This window comes from Hyla sarda, chromosome 2 (assembly GCF_029499605.1).
Source record: "Hyla sarda isolate aHylSar1 chromosome 2, aHylSar1.hap1, whole genome shotgun sequence".
In the NCBI taxonomy this organism is placed as follows: Eukaryota; Metazoa; Chordata; class Amphibia; order Anura; family Hylidae; genus Hyla; species Hyla sarda.
In genome coordinates this window covers 268,810,430-268,825,143 of record NC_079190.1, presented here as the reverse complement: position 1 = coordinate 268,825,143, position 14,714 = coordinate 268,810,430, and the positions used below count along the sequence as shown (strand labels likewise).

The 14,714-nt window shown below is 43.3% G+C and overlaps 1 protein-coding gene across 1 annotated transcript in view; it reads left to right on the top strand.

The window, feature by feature from the left end:
* Positions 1-14,714, top strand: part of GNL2 (G protein nucleolar 2) — a 56,424-nt gene that overhangs the window by 15,602 nt on the left and 26,108 nt on the right. The window contains exons 7-11 of the mRNA XM_056557127.1: positions 1,514-1,672; positions 2,690-2,803; positions 5,312-5,440; positions 11,228-11,332; positions 12,043-12,201. Coding sequence (XP_056413102.1) covers positions 1,514-1,672; positions 2,690-2,803; positions 5,312-5,440; positions 11,228-11,332; positions 12,043-12,201 — 666 coding nt within the window. The remainder of the gene's footprint in view (positions 1-1,513; positions 1,673-2,689; positions 2,804-5,311; positions 5,441-11,227; positions 11,333-12,042; positions 12,202-14,714) is intronic.

Sequence of the window (14,714 nt, the reverse complement as noted above, 5' to 3'; positions counted from 1 at the left end):
TATAAATGCAATAAGCCTGAACACTGTGTGAACCTAGCCTTACACTGATGGTATATTCTCAGGATGCCTGATCGGCAATGGGCCATATGTCAGCTGTTCATTATTGCGTTATTTATCGAGTTATTGCAGCCCGGCTCTCATTGAAGTGAATAGAAGCTGCACTGCAGTAACCAGGCACGGCCACTACACAATGAAGGGAACCATTTGAGCATGGGCAATTAAGTTAAAAATCCTGAAAAAGCCCTTTTAAGAATTATTGCCATAATTGTTTAAACTTTTCTTTGCTAAACAAACCTTTCACAATAACTTTGTGCTCGGCCTAAAATCAACAGGATATGTGCATAACAAGGCTGACTACCTGAGATGCCTATGCTGTGAATGGGCCTTTCTTATGACTTGGCTATCAGCAAATGAGGCAAGGTGCATTAGGCTACCACTTCCCCATTCTGGCTCATAGGAGTTCTGAGCTATAGGTATCTATTTGCCCTTATAGGATTCTCTCTCCCCCCCCCCCCCCCCTTTTAGCTTGAAGCGTTTTCTGAATTGCAGTAATATTTTCTTCTGAAAAGTTGAATGTAACAATCTGTTGATATTAAAACTAATATAAAAATCACTCCCCAACTCCCTACACTATTTGCTTTGGAAACAGAATTTCAAAGTAGTGTGAAAATGTTCCACCGAAAAGTCAGACTGCCTGTTGTTGTTAGGATGATTAAAAGCAGGACTGACATGCACTCAGTAATCCAGGAGCGCAGGCACTGAGTGTTGGTGTTAGGCTACACAGTGCTATAATTGTTTGTTCTTGGTGCCTGGGAGTTATACAGAGAAACAATGTTCTTAGTATGGCCTTTACTTAAGTCCATCTGTCACAGATTGTAAAGACATGGTTCAGGTTTTTAAGGCAATCCCCACATTTAACACAATTCTTTCATTTCATCCTTTCACAATTGCAATCATTGAAAAAAATCAAACGAAACAACCATAGCAACAGGTCAAAAGTATTGATCCGCCAGGGTCTAAGTGTTCAGACCTTAAAGGGGTACTCTATGGCTAAGCTCTCCAGAGCGAAACACGTCAGTCTTATGCTTCATTGTACCTGTTCTGATGGACATGTTTGATCAATAAAGTAAGTAGCCTTCTAAAGCACTCTGGATGCCGAAATGAATGGCCACATTGCACTGCCCCTTCTACCCCTTTGTTTTAGCAATTAGTGGATTTCTCAGCTCCATCAATCCAAACTTTTGATAAACCGCTAAAACATGAAGGGTCAGAAGTTTTGTTGGCTGTCCAATGGAAGTAACAAACTAAAGTCGATAAGAGCTAAAGTTACATAAGTCACACTCTACCTGCTGGTGCGTTATTCTCAGCCTATTCTGACCATTTGTAGGGATGTGGGTAAAATATGGAATGATTCTACTAGGGTATTATATGGATGTCCTTTTAAAGAAGTCTGTCATAGTGATATGCTCTCAGTAAATGTTTAGCTGAATTGTAGTTTTATGTTTGTTTGCAGGTAATTGATTCTTCGGATGTTATAATACAAGTTCTAGATGCCAGAGATCCCATGGGAACTCGTTCTCCACACATTGAGGCATACCTAAAAAAGGAGAAACCTTGGAAGCACCTTTTATTTGTTCTTAATAAGTGTGATCTGGTTCCTACTTGGGCAACGGTAAGATCTGTTTTGCTCACTCCACTCTGGTATACCATATGGTTTCTTGGAACTGATGGCAATCGCTGCACTCCACATTCCAAATAATACCTTTAGTACGGAATGACTTGTTCATAAGGGATGTGTCTATGCCAAAGTTTTTTTTATGAGTAAATATATTACTATTTGTCCAGAGACACACTATTAATAATTGGAATTTCTATTCTTTCCAATGTGTTGTTTGCATATAACATTATATTTGAAGAGAAACCTGGAATTTAGAATAGCTTTGCCCTTGACCTCTCTGTGAAGCCTAAAATTTAGTTAGTTTGCATGGCTGGCGCCAGTTTGCCTTGTATACTTTGTTGTTCTTCAGCAACAGAGCACCAAATCCCCTTGAAAGGTAAGTTTGAAAGATCCAATGCTAGTTCAGCTATTACGCTGCAACTTTTTTTTTTTTGAAAACTTTTTTTGTGAGCTACATTATAACAAAATGTATTTTCCTGCTTTGCATTTTACATTGCTACGTTTTTTTTGAATCACCATTATTTAGGCATTTGGTGTCAACTGATGTCTGTTTTGTGTTATTCTAAAGTAATTGGATCACAGCAGTTCTCTGAGAGACATTTGAATTCATTATGGGGAATATTGCGCTTTTTCGTGGACGCAGCTTTAAGAAACCCGCAGATTAAAGATTTATTAAAGAGCTTCAGTTTATAGATATTTCTTCATTGCCTTTTAGATCCTGTAGGAAAACAGTTTGTGGAAAATTAATCTTTGAAGCAAATATTTACTGTTCCTGAACTAAAGCTGCATACACTTGTGTTACTGACATGCACAGATGTAATCTGTTTATTTATTTTTCACATTTTTTTTCTTTTCTTTCTTTCTTTAAGAGAAAGATCAGACTTCAATGTATTCTGAAAATATAGACCAGATGTCTAGATACGAGCTAGACAATAACAAATGGTACATGTGATTCTGAGCTAAAGAAAACTACGCCTAAATTGTTTTTTTGTTTTTTTGTTTTTTTTTTAGAAACGATGGGTTGCTCGCTTATCTGAAGACTATCCAACTTTGGCCTTTCATTCCAGCCTCACCAATCCGTTTGGTAAAGGAGCTTTTATCCAACTTCTCAGGCAGTTTGGCAAGGTAATATAAGGACCATTTTTGTGCAGATGCATTTTCTGTCTAGGTGGCTGAGTGTGATTAAATACAGAGCAATTTACAAGGAGTAAAAAAACTCCTTAGAATTTACAAGGGAGTAAAAAAAACTATTTGTATTGTGTTGTTGTGACTCATTACTTTAGCCTTTATTTTGTAGTATATTTTAAGGCTTTAGGCATTTCCCTGCCAGTCTTTGACAACCAACATGCTTACAGGGGTCATTTCTTGTCATTTGTGTACAGTGATCAAAGGTTTATATTACCACTATTTTACCTCTTTAGTAAGACAAAATATATGTATTATACATTTTTACCTTAATATTATTTAAAAAATGTCAGTATGTTCACATGTGGTGGATCTGCTGCATATCAGTCACATGTGAACATAAATTTAAATTTGGTACTCAAGAATTTTACAACGTATCTCCTATCCACACGTTGGGGATATGTGTCTGATCGGTGGGATCCCCCATCACAATTTCTAGAAGGGGCCCCGATTCTTCCAGATGCATGGAGTGTTAGCTTGTGCTTCATGCTTTCTGTGTGTATCACCCCCATAAAGAATGCATGGAGCGGATGCTGACCCTGTGCTCCATGCAGCTAGGAGATTCGGGGCTCCGTTCTGGAGATCCTGGTGTCCCAATGATATGACCACCTTGATCAGACACAGATCCTCTATCCTGTGCATATGGGTTAACTTGTTAAATGATTACTAAAACAGCTGATTTATTCAAAAAACACCAGAAGCACACCTGTCTTCAGGCTGTGTGTGGTAGTGCAGCTCCGTTTTATTGAAGTGAACCGAGTCAAATATTAAAATTACACACAACCTGAGGACAAGTGTGGTGCTGTTTTTTGTAACACCTTTTAAGGGTTTTTTGTAATTGAAAACAGACACACATTGAAGGCAGTACAATTCAAAACAGTTACACTATAGCAGTTGAGGTTGTTTTTTTTCCAAAGTGATTATCCCAACCTCTAGAAACCCCCATGAATCACAAGAACTTGGGTCCCTGATTCGCTAAGTGAATGGAGTGACAGTTTGCATGCTCCACTGCTGTTCTATTGGACTTCAGAAGATGATGGAGTAGGATAGGGGATACCTTAAAATATTGGGATACACCCTTTAACTCCTTAACAACATCTGACATAAATGTACGTCATGATGCGGTGGGACTTGCCGCATCATGACATACATTTACGTCATGAACATGATCGAGAGCACGGTCCAGTACTCGCATCATGCCCGGCTTGTCCCAGCTGCTATCAGCAGCCAGGGACCCGCCGGAAATGGCGGGCATTAGCGATCACGCTGGTGTCCACCATTAACCCCTCAGATGCCGTGATCAATACAGATCACAGCATCTGCGGCAGTGCAGTCGGTAAAATAGATGATCAGATCGCCCGCGGTGCTGCCCTCACCTGCCTCCGTCTGTCTCCAGAGGTCTTCTGCTCTGGTCTGAGATTGAGCAGACCAGAGCAGATCACCAATAACAATGAACAGTATTGTCAATCAAATGATTGTTTATGTCCCCATAGGAGACTATTTATAGCAATGTAAAAAAAAAAAGTTTTAAAAAATTTGAGAAATCCCCTCCCCAATAAAAATGTAAATTGTCCCCTTTTCCCATTTTACCCCCAAAAAGCGTTTAAAAAAAATTTAATAAACATATCTGTTATCGCCGTGTGCATAAATGTCCGAACTATGAAAATATAATGTTAATTATCCCATATGGTGAACGGCCTAAAAGAAGAAAAATTAATTTCAGCTTTTTTGTCACATTTTATTCCCAAAAAATGAATGTGATTTAAAAAGTCAAATATAAACAAAAGTGGTACGAATGAGAACTACAGATAAAAAATGAGCCCTCATACCGTCCCACATACGGAAAAATTATAAACTTACAGGTGGGCAAAATAGGGCAATTTCAAACATACAAATTTTGCTAAAATAGTCTGAGATTTTTTTTAAAGCAATAGAATTATAGAAAAGCATATAACATGGGTATCATTTTAATCATATTGACCCACAGAATAAAGAAAACGTAATTTTTAACATAATGTGTACAGCGTGAAAACAAAACCTTCCCAAATGTGCTAAATTGCGTTTTTCTTTTCAATTTCCTCACATATATAATAATAATTTTTTTGTTGCGCCGTACATTTTATGGTTAAAAGAGTGATGTAATTACAAAGCAAAATTGGTCACGCAAAAAACAAGTCCTAATATGGGTCTGTGTATGAAAATATAAAAGTTTATGATTTTTAGAAGGCGAGGAAGAAAAAATTTAATTGCAAAAATAAAATTGGTCTGGTCCTTAAGGCCAAAATAGACTTGGTCTTTAAGGGGTTAAATAATTAAGGTTTACATTTGTTTCTGCTCATCTTAGTATAAAGAATCATGTTGTAGATTGTGATGGGTTTGTTTTTCTGTTCTTTTTAAGAAACTGTTGCACGATACATTTGCTTGCATATTTATTAATTTTTTTTACAGCTGCACACTGACAAAAAGCAGATTAGTGTGGGATTTATCGGTTATCCAAATGTGGGCAAGAGCTCTGTGATTAATACACTGCGTTCCAAGAAAGTCTGTAATGTTGCTCCAATAGCTGGTGAAACAAAGGTAAGTGCACACATTTGTGGGGTGTTTATTGCATTATCTGTGCATGTGAAGCATAATTAAAGGTCTTGTCTGGTTAGATCTCTTCAGAAGATCAGGCCCCTCTTCTATTGCAGTAGAAATTGATTCAATGCTGCATGGAGACTGAGAACATGTTGGACCCTTTCCCTGCAGATAAATGATGGTGACATCCACAATCCTGGTCTGTGGTTCTTTCAAATAATGAGGTGCAATATTTAAATGGACACTGTCCTTTAAAATAATTTTTATGCATATGATAGAGCTGGTAAAATAAATACGATTTGTCATTTACTCCCTTAAAAAAAAAAAAAAGTCTGTCACTTTCATGGTCTTATAAATCTGGCCACTTTGGTCTCCTGCTGGACTGGCAGAAGACCAAACTCAGGATATGCAATCTGGTCATAGGCAGTGAATAGCACTCGCTCTCTGCCTGTGTATGAAACAGGGAGAGTGAGTGCTATTCATTGCCTATGACCGCACTTCCTGAGTTTGGTCTCCTGCCAGGAGACCAGAGTCTGTGCTTTTGAGCAGACTGAATGCAGTCTGGACCAAAAGAGAGACCCCTAGTGGCCAGATTTATAAGGCCATGAAAGTGACATAAAGACATTTTTTACAGGGAGTAAATTACAAATCTTCTTTATTTTACCTGCTCTATCATATGCAAAAAAAAAAAAAATCCTTTCAATTACAGTACCCATTTAAGCCAAGTGTTGACTCCTCCTGTACAGCCTGTAATGCTCCTACAGACAATAAAGTAATCTAGTAGGCAGGTCTCGTCTGCTTTTCACTTTCTTTCCTTCCCGGGTAAATGAATGACATTGCTTCCCTGATTTAAATGTACACTTCTGTATTTCTGCTCATCTCCCTGCATTCAGCATAGTCTCCTGTCAGGGTGTCATTAATGAAATGATCCTGCTGGTTCACCGGGAGAGCCAAAGCAAAGAGGATAAAGATGGGATATGTATTTCTAGAATTAAGGCATTCTGGCTTCATACCCCCTTTTTCAGCCTACCTACCTCTTCCTCTCTTTTCAACACAGTTATTATTGGCTTCAGGCAGCCACATTTACCCCATAATAATTGTGTTATGCAGTTTACACTCTTTCCCTATACAACAAAACATAAATTGTCAAAATCTACAGGCAATTTGTTTAGCTCAACCCTTCTGCCCTGCCATGCAGCATGAGTGCAATCAATGGCACTGCCTTCTCCTGAGAGAGTCCTTCCATAGGCTTCCTTATCCATGATGGACATCCTGGCCCATCTAGTCAACCTGTTCATTCTTAGGAGGCTGCCCCTTGATCCTCAGTGGACTTGCTGTCAACAGAATTCCGCTTCACAGTGGAGCTTCCCTGCTGAATTTTCGCCACCAAAAGAATGATCTTGCTAATTCTGGTAGAATCCGCACGGAATACAGTACTGCCTATGGGGGCGGCAATGTTTGTGCAGTCCTAGCCACGGATTTAGCCCTTCCTTGAAGTCTTTGGCCGGAGATTTTCAATTTGAACCCAGCCTTGATGTCTCCCTTCAAGTAGGAGCATCTAAAGCCACAAGTCCTTAAAAATAAGACTGCATTTGTGATTCCAGCCTAAGGGTGGGTTCACGCTGCATTTTTGTTTCCCTTTAACATATCCCTTTTATACACCATTAACTGATGCTGAAAACTGATGCTACTGTTTGTTTGCCATACACACTATTGTAGTTAACTACATTACTGTATAAAGCAAAATGTAACTTACTGTAATGGAAACAGTAAAAAAGAAGACCTAAACACAGTGTGAACCCACCCTAACACATTTTGAAACCAGTTAACAAAACATATAACATAATGGTGAGGCAGGCCCCTGATGGAACTAAACATATAATATATTTGATTGCAAAGACAGTGTGTGAAGGTGCTAAAACTGCTTTTACTGGATAATATTCATTTGGATTTCACATTTTAACTCTGAATAAGTTTGGCTTTATGGACTAAATGATATGCTTTCCAAACCATTTCAGATAACTGGTATAACAATTGAAGGCTCTTTGTTCCCTCTCCTTCTATTTAATCTAGTTCTAAAACCCCTGACTGAATGTATCATAACAGAAATAGACATTGTCTGTGTTTTACTTATTTTCATGTAAAACAAACTCTCTTCCCTTGGGGTAGTTTCTCAAAATAAACACCATTTGACAAGTATACTATTACAAAAAGAATGCAAGTAAGAATCAAATTCTAGGTTTACATATGCACTCGCCCAACACTGAATTTGCAGCATGAAAAATAAAGTTGTAAGGTTATGCAGATTGAGGAACTAGCAGGTGTCGCATAGTTCGGCATATGATCAAATCCAGTGCTCTAAAAACCAGATCAGAAGCAAATGTTTTCAGCTTCATGAAACGTCAGAAATCGGATCAAGTCAGAACAGTGTGATTTGCACGGTGCCTCCTGTTGATTAGGGCTGAAACTAACATTTTAAAAATCAATCCGTTGGCCCATTTTTTTATCGATTTGGAAAAAAATAAAAATAAATGGGGAGAGGGGACAGCACGTGAAGGGTTAACAATGGGGAAAGAGAGGGGACAGTACCTAAAAGATTAATGGGAAAGAGGGAAGAGATCCTGAAGCAGGCTTAGGCAACCTTTAGCACTGCAGATGTTTTGGACTACATCTCCCATGATGCTCTTATAGCCAAAATGCTGACAAAGCATCATGGGAAATGTAGTCCAAAACATCTGCAGTGCCAAAGGTTGCCTATGCCTGACCTGAAGGATTAACAGGGGGAGAGAGGTGACAGCACCTGAAGAGTTAACCTATGAGGCCGAGCCTCGTGCAGGGGAGAAGGAGCAGTACACAGACCTTAGTGATGGCCGCCTACTCCCTGCACCAGGAAGAACTGTCACTGCAGGGAAGATGGAGAACAAAGCTTCTGGCTGGACTGAGGGGGCTCTTGCTATGTCAGGACCATAGGTGCCAAGGACCAGGAGGTGGCACCAGCTCCAGAATGCACTCCAGGCTGTGGTCTCACTGCTGGAGCTTGGCCGCAGCATCTTTTGGGGAGGCACCAGAGAGGAAAGGGAGGCATCGGAGAGCAAAGGGAGGGGAACATGTAGGGGCAGGGAAAGTAGTAATTATAGTTAGGTTTTTCATGTGTGTTGGCCCCGCCTCCTAATGTCTGAGACCACGCCTCCAAATACCAGTATATTGATTAATTGTTGCAGCCTTACTCTTTGACACCTAACACAAATTAAAATGGACAGAATCCTTGAACTGGCAGACCTTGGTTTTATCATTCTGGCAGATGTGTCAGCACTGTTTAACATAGCATGTCCCAATGATTGGGGAGGCCAACAGTGAACTGGAATGACAGCAAGATGTGCACAGAGGGGAATTTTGGCATTGACTGTTTATCAGATTAGTACAATGGCACGTAATGATCCATTCTGCTGAGTAAAATTAGATGTCAGATATCATGCCTAGGTCTAGGGCTGGGCGGTATACCAGTACATATCGAATTCTTTGGGCTGCACGATATGAATTTTCCCCCATACCGCAATACCGGTTGGGCCCCTCCCCCTCGGGAATGTATTATCAGCCCAGAGCAGTGCTGTCCCCACATCGGGGAACTAATCCTATGTTACCCGCCAGCACAGTTGTGCCCCCCCCCAATTAATTATCAGCCCAGCGGGGTACTACTCACATATGTCGCCCGCAAGCACTGCGCTCCTCCTCTTTGTTGGGGTGCTGGAACTCTATACTGTACGCCAGTGGTCTCCAACCTGCAGCCCTCCAGATGTTGCAAAACTACAACTCCCAGCATGCCCGGACAGTCAACGGCTGTCCGGGCATGCTGGGAGTTGTAGTTTTGCAACAGCTGGAGGTCCGCAGGTTGGAGACCACTGCTGTACGCTGTATTCCTATGCCCGGGCTGCAAAAGATACAGAAAATAAACTGTAACTCACCTACGTCGGCCACACACTGGGTACGGGAACGTGGGACAGCCGTCAGCCTATCACCGGCCGGAGCAATGTCCCGCTCTGGCCAGTGATAGGCTGAGCCCACTGTCATGTAAGGAGCTCTGGCCGGCTTCTTACATGACAGTGCGCTCAGCCTATCAATGGCCGGGGCGGGACATCGCTGCGGCCGGTGATAGGCTGACGGCTGTCCCACGTTCCAGTCCCTAGGAACAGTGTGTGGCCGATGTAGGTAAGTTATACGTTTATTTTCTGTATCTTTTGCAGCCCGGGCATAGGAATACAACGTACAGCAGTGGTCTCCAACCTGCGGACCTCCAGCTGTTGCAAAACTACAACTCCTAGCATGCCCAGACAGCCATTGGCTCTCCGGGCATGCTGGGAGTTGTAGTTTAGCAGCAACTGGAGGTCCGCAGGTTGGAGACCACTGGCGTACAGTGAGTTCCATCGCCGGCGGCCCCCAACAAAGAGGAGGAGGGCAGTGCTTGAAGGTGACATGTGAGTAGTACCACGCTGGGCTGATCATTAATTGGGGAGGAGCAGAACAGTGCTGGCGGGTCATCACATGATTTGGGGGGGGGGGGGGGGGCAAACACCGCGCGGGTCACATGATTGGGGCTGGGGGGGTGAAAATACCGTTATATACCGTGGAACCGCCGTAAGTTAAAAAATACAGTGATACACATATTTGGTCATACCGCCCAGCCCTACCTTGGTCTACACAGATGTCCAGCAACATGTGTTCAAAGACTGTCCTAGTTCTGGGAATGGTGGTCTACAGTCTTCAGCGAGGGGTCACACTTTTGTTTTGGATGCAATGGTAGTGGTGATTGGTCTGGAGACCATGTAGGCAACGCCATCAAGAGGTGTGGGTTGGCATGATGTCTCTCCTTAATCTCCTTATCTGCATACTTCATTACATCATCTCTAAATTAGAACTGTAGGAAGGATGGTGTATTTGCAAGGTGCCATGTGATTAGAAAGAAAAAGAAACCAAAGCAGGGTCACTCAAGAAAAGGACTATACTAAACTGCTGCTGTTGAGAAAATAAAGGGGAAGATTACACTGCCCTGAGCTCTATGGTTGATCAGAAAAAAGATGAAAGCCTTGATTTACCTTTTGGAGAACAGTATGGATCATCTGTAGCAGCCAAATTGGCTTAGCTTGCAGGTGCACAGCCCAGGCTTTGTCTCCCTTTCTCCTGAACAGAGCTTATTGTAAACCCTACCCCCACTTCCTGTAGTCTTTCCTGATGTAGCTGTTACTAGAGACAGAATTCCTTTGACAACAGACAGTAAGCAGCAGATTGCAGAGAAGGGAGACCGAGACTTTAGAGCAGTTTTTGGGTGTGATGAGTCACTTGTTAATGAAGTGATTAACAAATATGTTGGAAATCCAATTCAGTGGAGTAAAGTGGTGTAAATTAGTTAGGCAAAGTCATTCTCCTACTTTTCGCCAAGAATGAATGCCTGGTAATTATAATTTTGCATCTTTACATGCATTTATTGTGTTTTGCATGTCACCATGCTTGACTACCTTGAGTGAGGCTTAAAAATCTGTGAAAAACTTAAAAATATTGAAAGATAGAACATCATGCTCCTTGCCTAATGATGTTATACTACTAGGTTTTCTTAGGTGGGAGCTGGGACATGCTGCGTTGAACAGTTACTGTGCTTAGTTTGTGTGGCCCCCCACTGTATGTAAATATAAATACTGCATAAACACTGGAAAGCACTGGAAAACACTGTGTTTTACCAGCACTATGGTAATCCTCATTAAAACTACTACACTTCTTTCTTCTTATTTTTCTTAGGTTTGGCAATATATCACCCTTATGAGGCGAATCTTTCTCATAGACTGCCCTGGTGTAGTTTATCCATCTGGAGATTCTGAAACGGACATTGTTCTGAAGGGAGTGGTGAGTATGGATTGATCTGATTGTTATGACATTAATGCATTTAGCCGAGATCAATGGCATATGTAAAAGGAACTTTTGACATCTTAAAAAGGTTAATAAATTAAAATAGCAGCCCACGCGCATTGATGTAACAGCTTTCGCCAGTGAGGTTATACAGCGCTTATAAATCTGTCTTATAATTTTCTTCTCTGCAGCAGGTGATCTACTCTTGTACTTAATGGGGCTATTGTCTTAAGTAAAACTTACCTCCTATCCTGAGGATAGGAAATACATTTTACTTAAAGGCGATACAGTATATCAAGCTGAAAAACTTCTCCCCTAGCCAAAGGATAGGGGATAAGTTTTAGATCGCAGGGGCCATCTCCGACTCTCCCATAGATACATGGAGGGGGGGGCATGTTGGCCACCGCTTCGTGTGGGGGTTGACACGCTCCGTTCCCAGGGAGAGCGAAGCCCTGTGTATGAGATCGTGAAAGTCCCAGCAGTTGAACCCCACGCCATACAAAGCTTATCACCTATCCTTTTGTATAGGGGATACGTTTTTTAGCGTGATAGTTACTTCTCAGCCTTCCCTGGCTTGTTATTTAGGTGGAATTGTGGGATCTTGCAAACAAAATTCCAAACTGTGATTTGTTGTTACCCTGAAAACCTTTGGTGAACTTTTGTCAGCCCTCTTACTTTTTTTTTTTTTTTACTTTTGATTTTGTTAGGTGCAAGTAGAAAAGATTAAGAGCCCTGAAGATCACATTGCTGCCGTCCTTGAGAGGGCAAAACCAGAGTACGTCAGCAAAGCCTATAAGATAGATTCCTGGCAAAATGCTGAAGATTTCCTGGAGAAGCTTGCCTATAAAACAGGAAAGTTGTTAAAGGTCAGTGAGTCTGCCATTTTCGTTGTTTGTCTCTTAGAATTAACGTTTCTTAACTATTTACACATTTTGAGAGAGTGCTCCATTAGTGTGATTTCTGGCTTACTGCAGGAGCTTCTTTTTTTCTTTAGTGATAATAAAGGGAACTTTGCAATAACTTTTTTTTCATAAACCTTAATTTCTCGGTTGCCCTTCATTGGGGGACACCTATACTGATGGGTATATTCTCTTGCCACTAGGAGGCGCTGACACTATGAAAAAAAAAGTTTGCTCCTCCCTGGCAGGATATACCGGCCCACTGTAAGTGAGATAATCAGTTTTAGCTAGTATCAGTAGGAGGCAAGACACAGGTCTGGGAGCTCCACAGACCTGGTCTTTTTTTATTATTTTCTAGTAAGGGCGGTTTAGTTAGGTTTTTATCTCCCTTTTGTTTCCATTTTTCAGGTGGGGGTTCTGGAGCATGCGCTACCTGTTCCCCCATATGCGACAAAGGGGCACAGACATATGTACTGTACAGAATATGTACTGTTAACATCATCTCGCCAATGGCCAGCGCCTGGAGGTTGTACCCTGGGCCCGGGTCCTCCACTGCCCCTGCTCGCCCCGCTATCTTAGCCTGGTATGATGCAGCGTGGCCATAAGCTGGTTGAAGTCTTCAGGGTGAGTATAAGAAGATGGAGCCATGGGTGAGTATGTACTACAACCTCCTTCTCCCTCTCCCTCCCTCTTGCTCATCCAGGAGTCCCCTTTCTCTCATGTGCCCAGCTCCTCAACCGCCATTCCATGTGGCTGTGCTGGGCCAGACCCCTCATGGCCTCCGGCGCCATTCTGGCGGGGACAATCTGGTGGGACTGCCCTCTCCCTCATTGGGTCCAACATGTCCTCTTATGTCGTGGCCAGGCACACTGCCCTGGCTGCGTTTCCTTTACATTCGGACGGAGACTCATTAATGCTGCCCCAGTGTCATTCTCTGGGGCAGTGGGTCTTCGGTCCCACTTCCCCAGTGGGGTGGAAAAAACTGTTTTCTACTTTTTTGCGGCCAGGCGCAGCTCTTGTGCGGGGTGGCATCCTCAGGGCGGGCACTCCAGCCCACTTCCTCCTATTATGTTGTAGCCAGGCGCAGTGTCCTGGACGCATTCTTTAATAGGCTGACCGGAGACCTACAACTGCAGGCAGCGGGTCTCCGGTCCCACACGGCCGACCGTGTCTTCATTGCAGGCACACCAGCCTGCTTACTGCTCTTAGCTGCGGCCAGGCACAGTGTCCTGGCCGCGTTCGCTTCTCTGCTGCCGGAGACCCTCTGAGGCTGCCCACCTTGTTAGTTTTCTTGGGGTAACGGGTCTCCGGTCCCAATCGGCCAGGCGCTGCCCCAGCGGGGGTGGAGCCGGCCGCGTCATTCTACATGTTTCCCAGCCCTGTACCTGTAATGGCTGCCGTTCATGCAGCAGGATGATGGAGGGGGCGGCCGCTTCTTCTAGAAGTTCCTTGACCCCCCCCCCCCCCTCGTGCCCCTTACAGTATGTGGCCATCTCCTGAGGCGGTGTTTCCACAGCGTGCCCTCCTTTACGGCTGGTTGCGCTACTTTAAAAAAAAAAAAAAAACACTTTTCACTTTGTGGGGTTTGGCATCCTCTTGTGACCATAAGTGATATTGCACCCTTGACTTTTCATTGCTTCTTGTGAGCTCCCCTTGTGGCAATCATTCGCTATTGCAGCCTTGGCCTGTCACATCTATTTTTATCAGTTAAATATCTGCAGGGTCCCTTTTCTAGGGACAGTATTGCGGGTCGCCTTATTTCCTTCAGTCACCCTGGGTCGGGTGCCCTTGTAGGGTTTTTGCATCCTGACGGAGGCTAAGGACACTCTGTCAGGTTCGCCGGTCACCTATCAAGGGGGTGTCCTTGGCGTCTCTTACAATATGATTCCCTTCTCCTCAGACGGCGGCATCCATGGCTAGTTCTCCGGATCCTCGCATCTAGTGCGAGATCTCCATGGAAGTGTCCCTGCGTGGGCATGGGTTGCACCTGATCTCATTATACCAGAATGTAGTCTCACCTGTCACTCATCTCTCAGATCCTGCGTCCGCGGCTGGCCCGTTGTCTACTATGGACCCATACCAGTAAGCCAGACAGTGGTCTGCATGACTTCCTAAGCTGCCTTTCACTCATCACACAGCTGATGTCTCTGCGGCTGGAGTTTCCGGTACCCCATTGCGAGGTATTCGAAGGAGTGACCCGTTGTCTACTATGGACTCATAACAGTAAGGCAGACAGTGGTCTGCATGTTTTCCTCCGCCACCTGTCACTCACCACACGGCTGACTAATCTACGACTGGAGTTCCGGTACCCCACTGCTGTGCGAGGTATCCAAAGGAGTGACCCGTTGTATACTATGGACAATTCCTGTAATCTAGACAGTAGTCTGCGTGGTTTCCTCCACCGCCTGTCCCTAACCACACGGCTGGTGTATCTGCGGCTGGAGTTTCGGTACCCCACTGCTGTGCGGAGTGTACGAAGA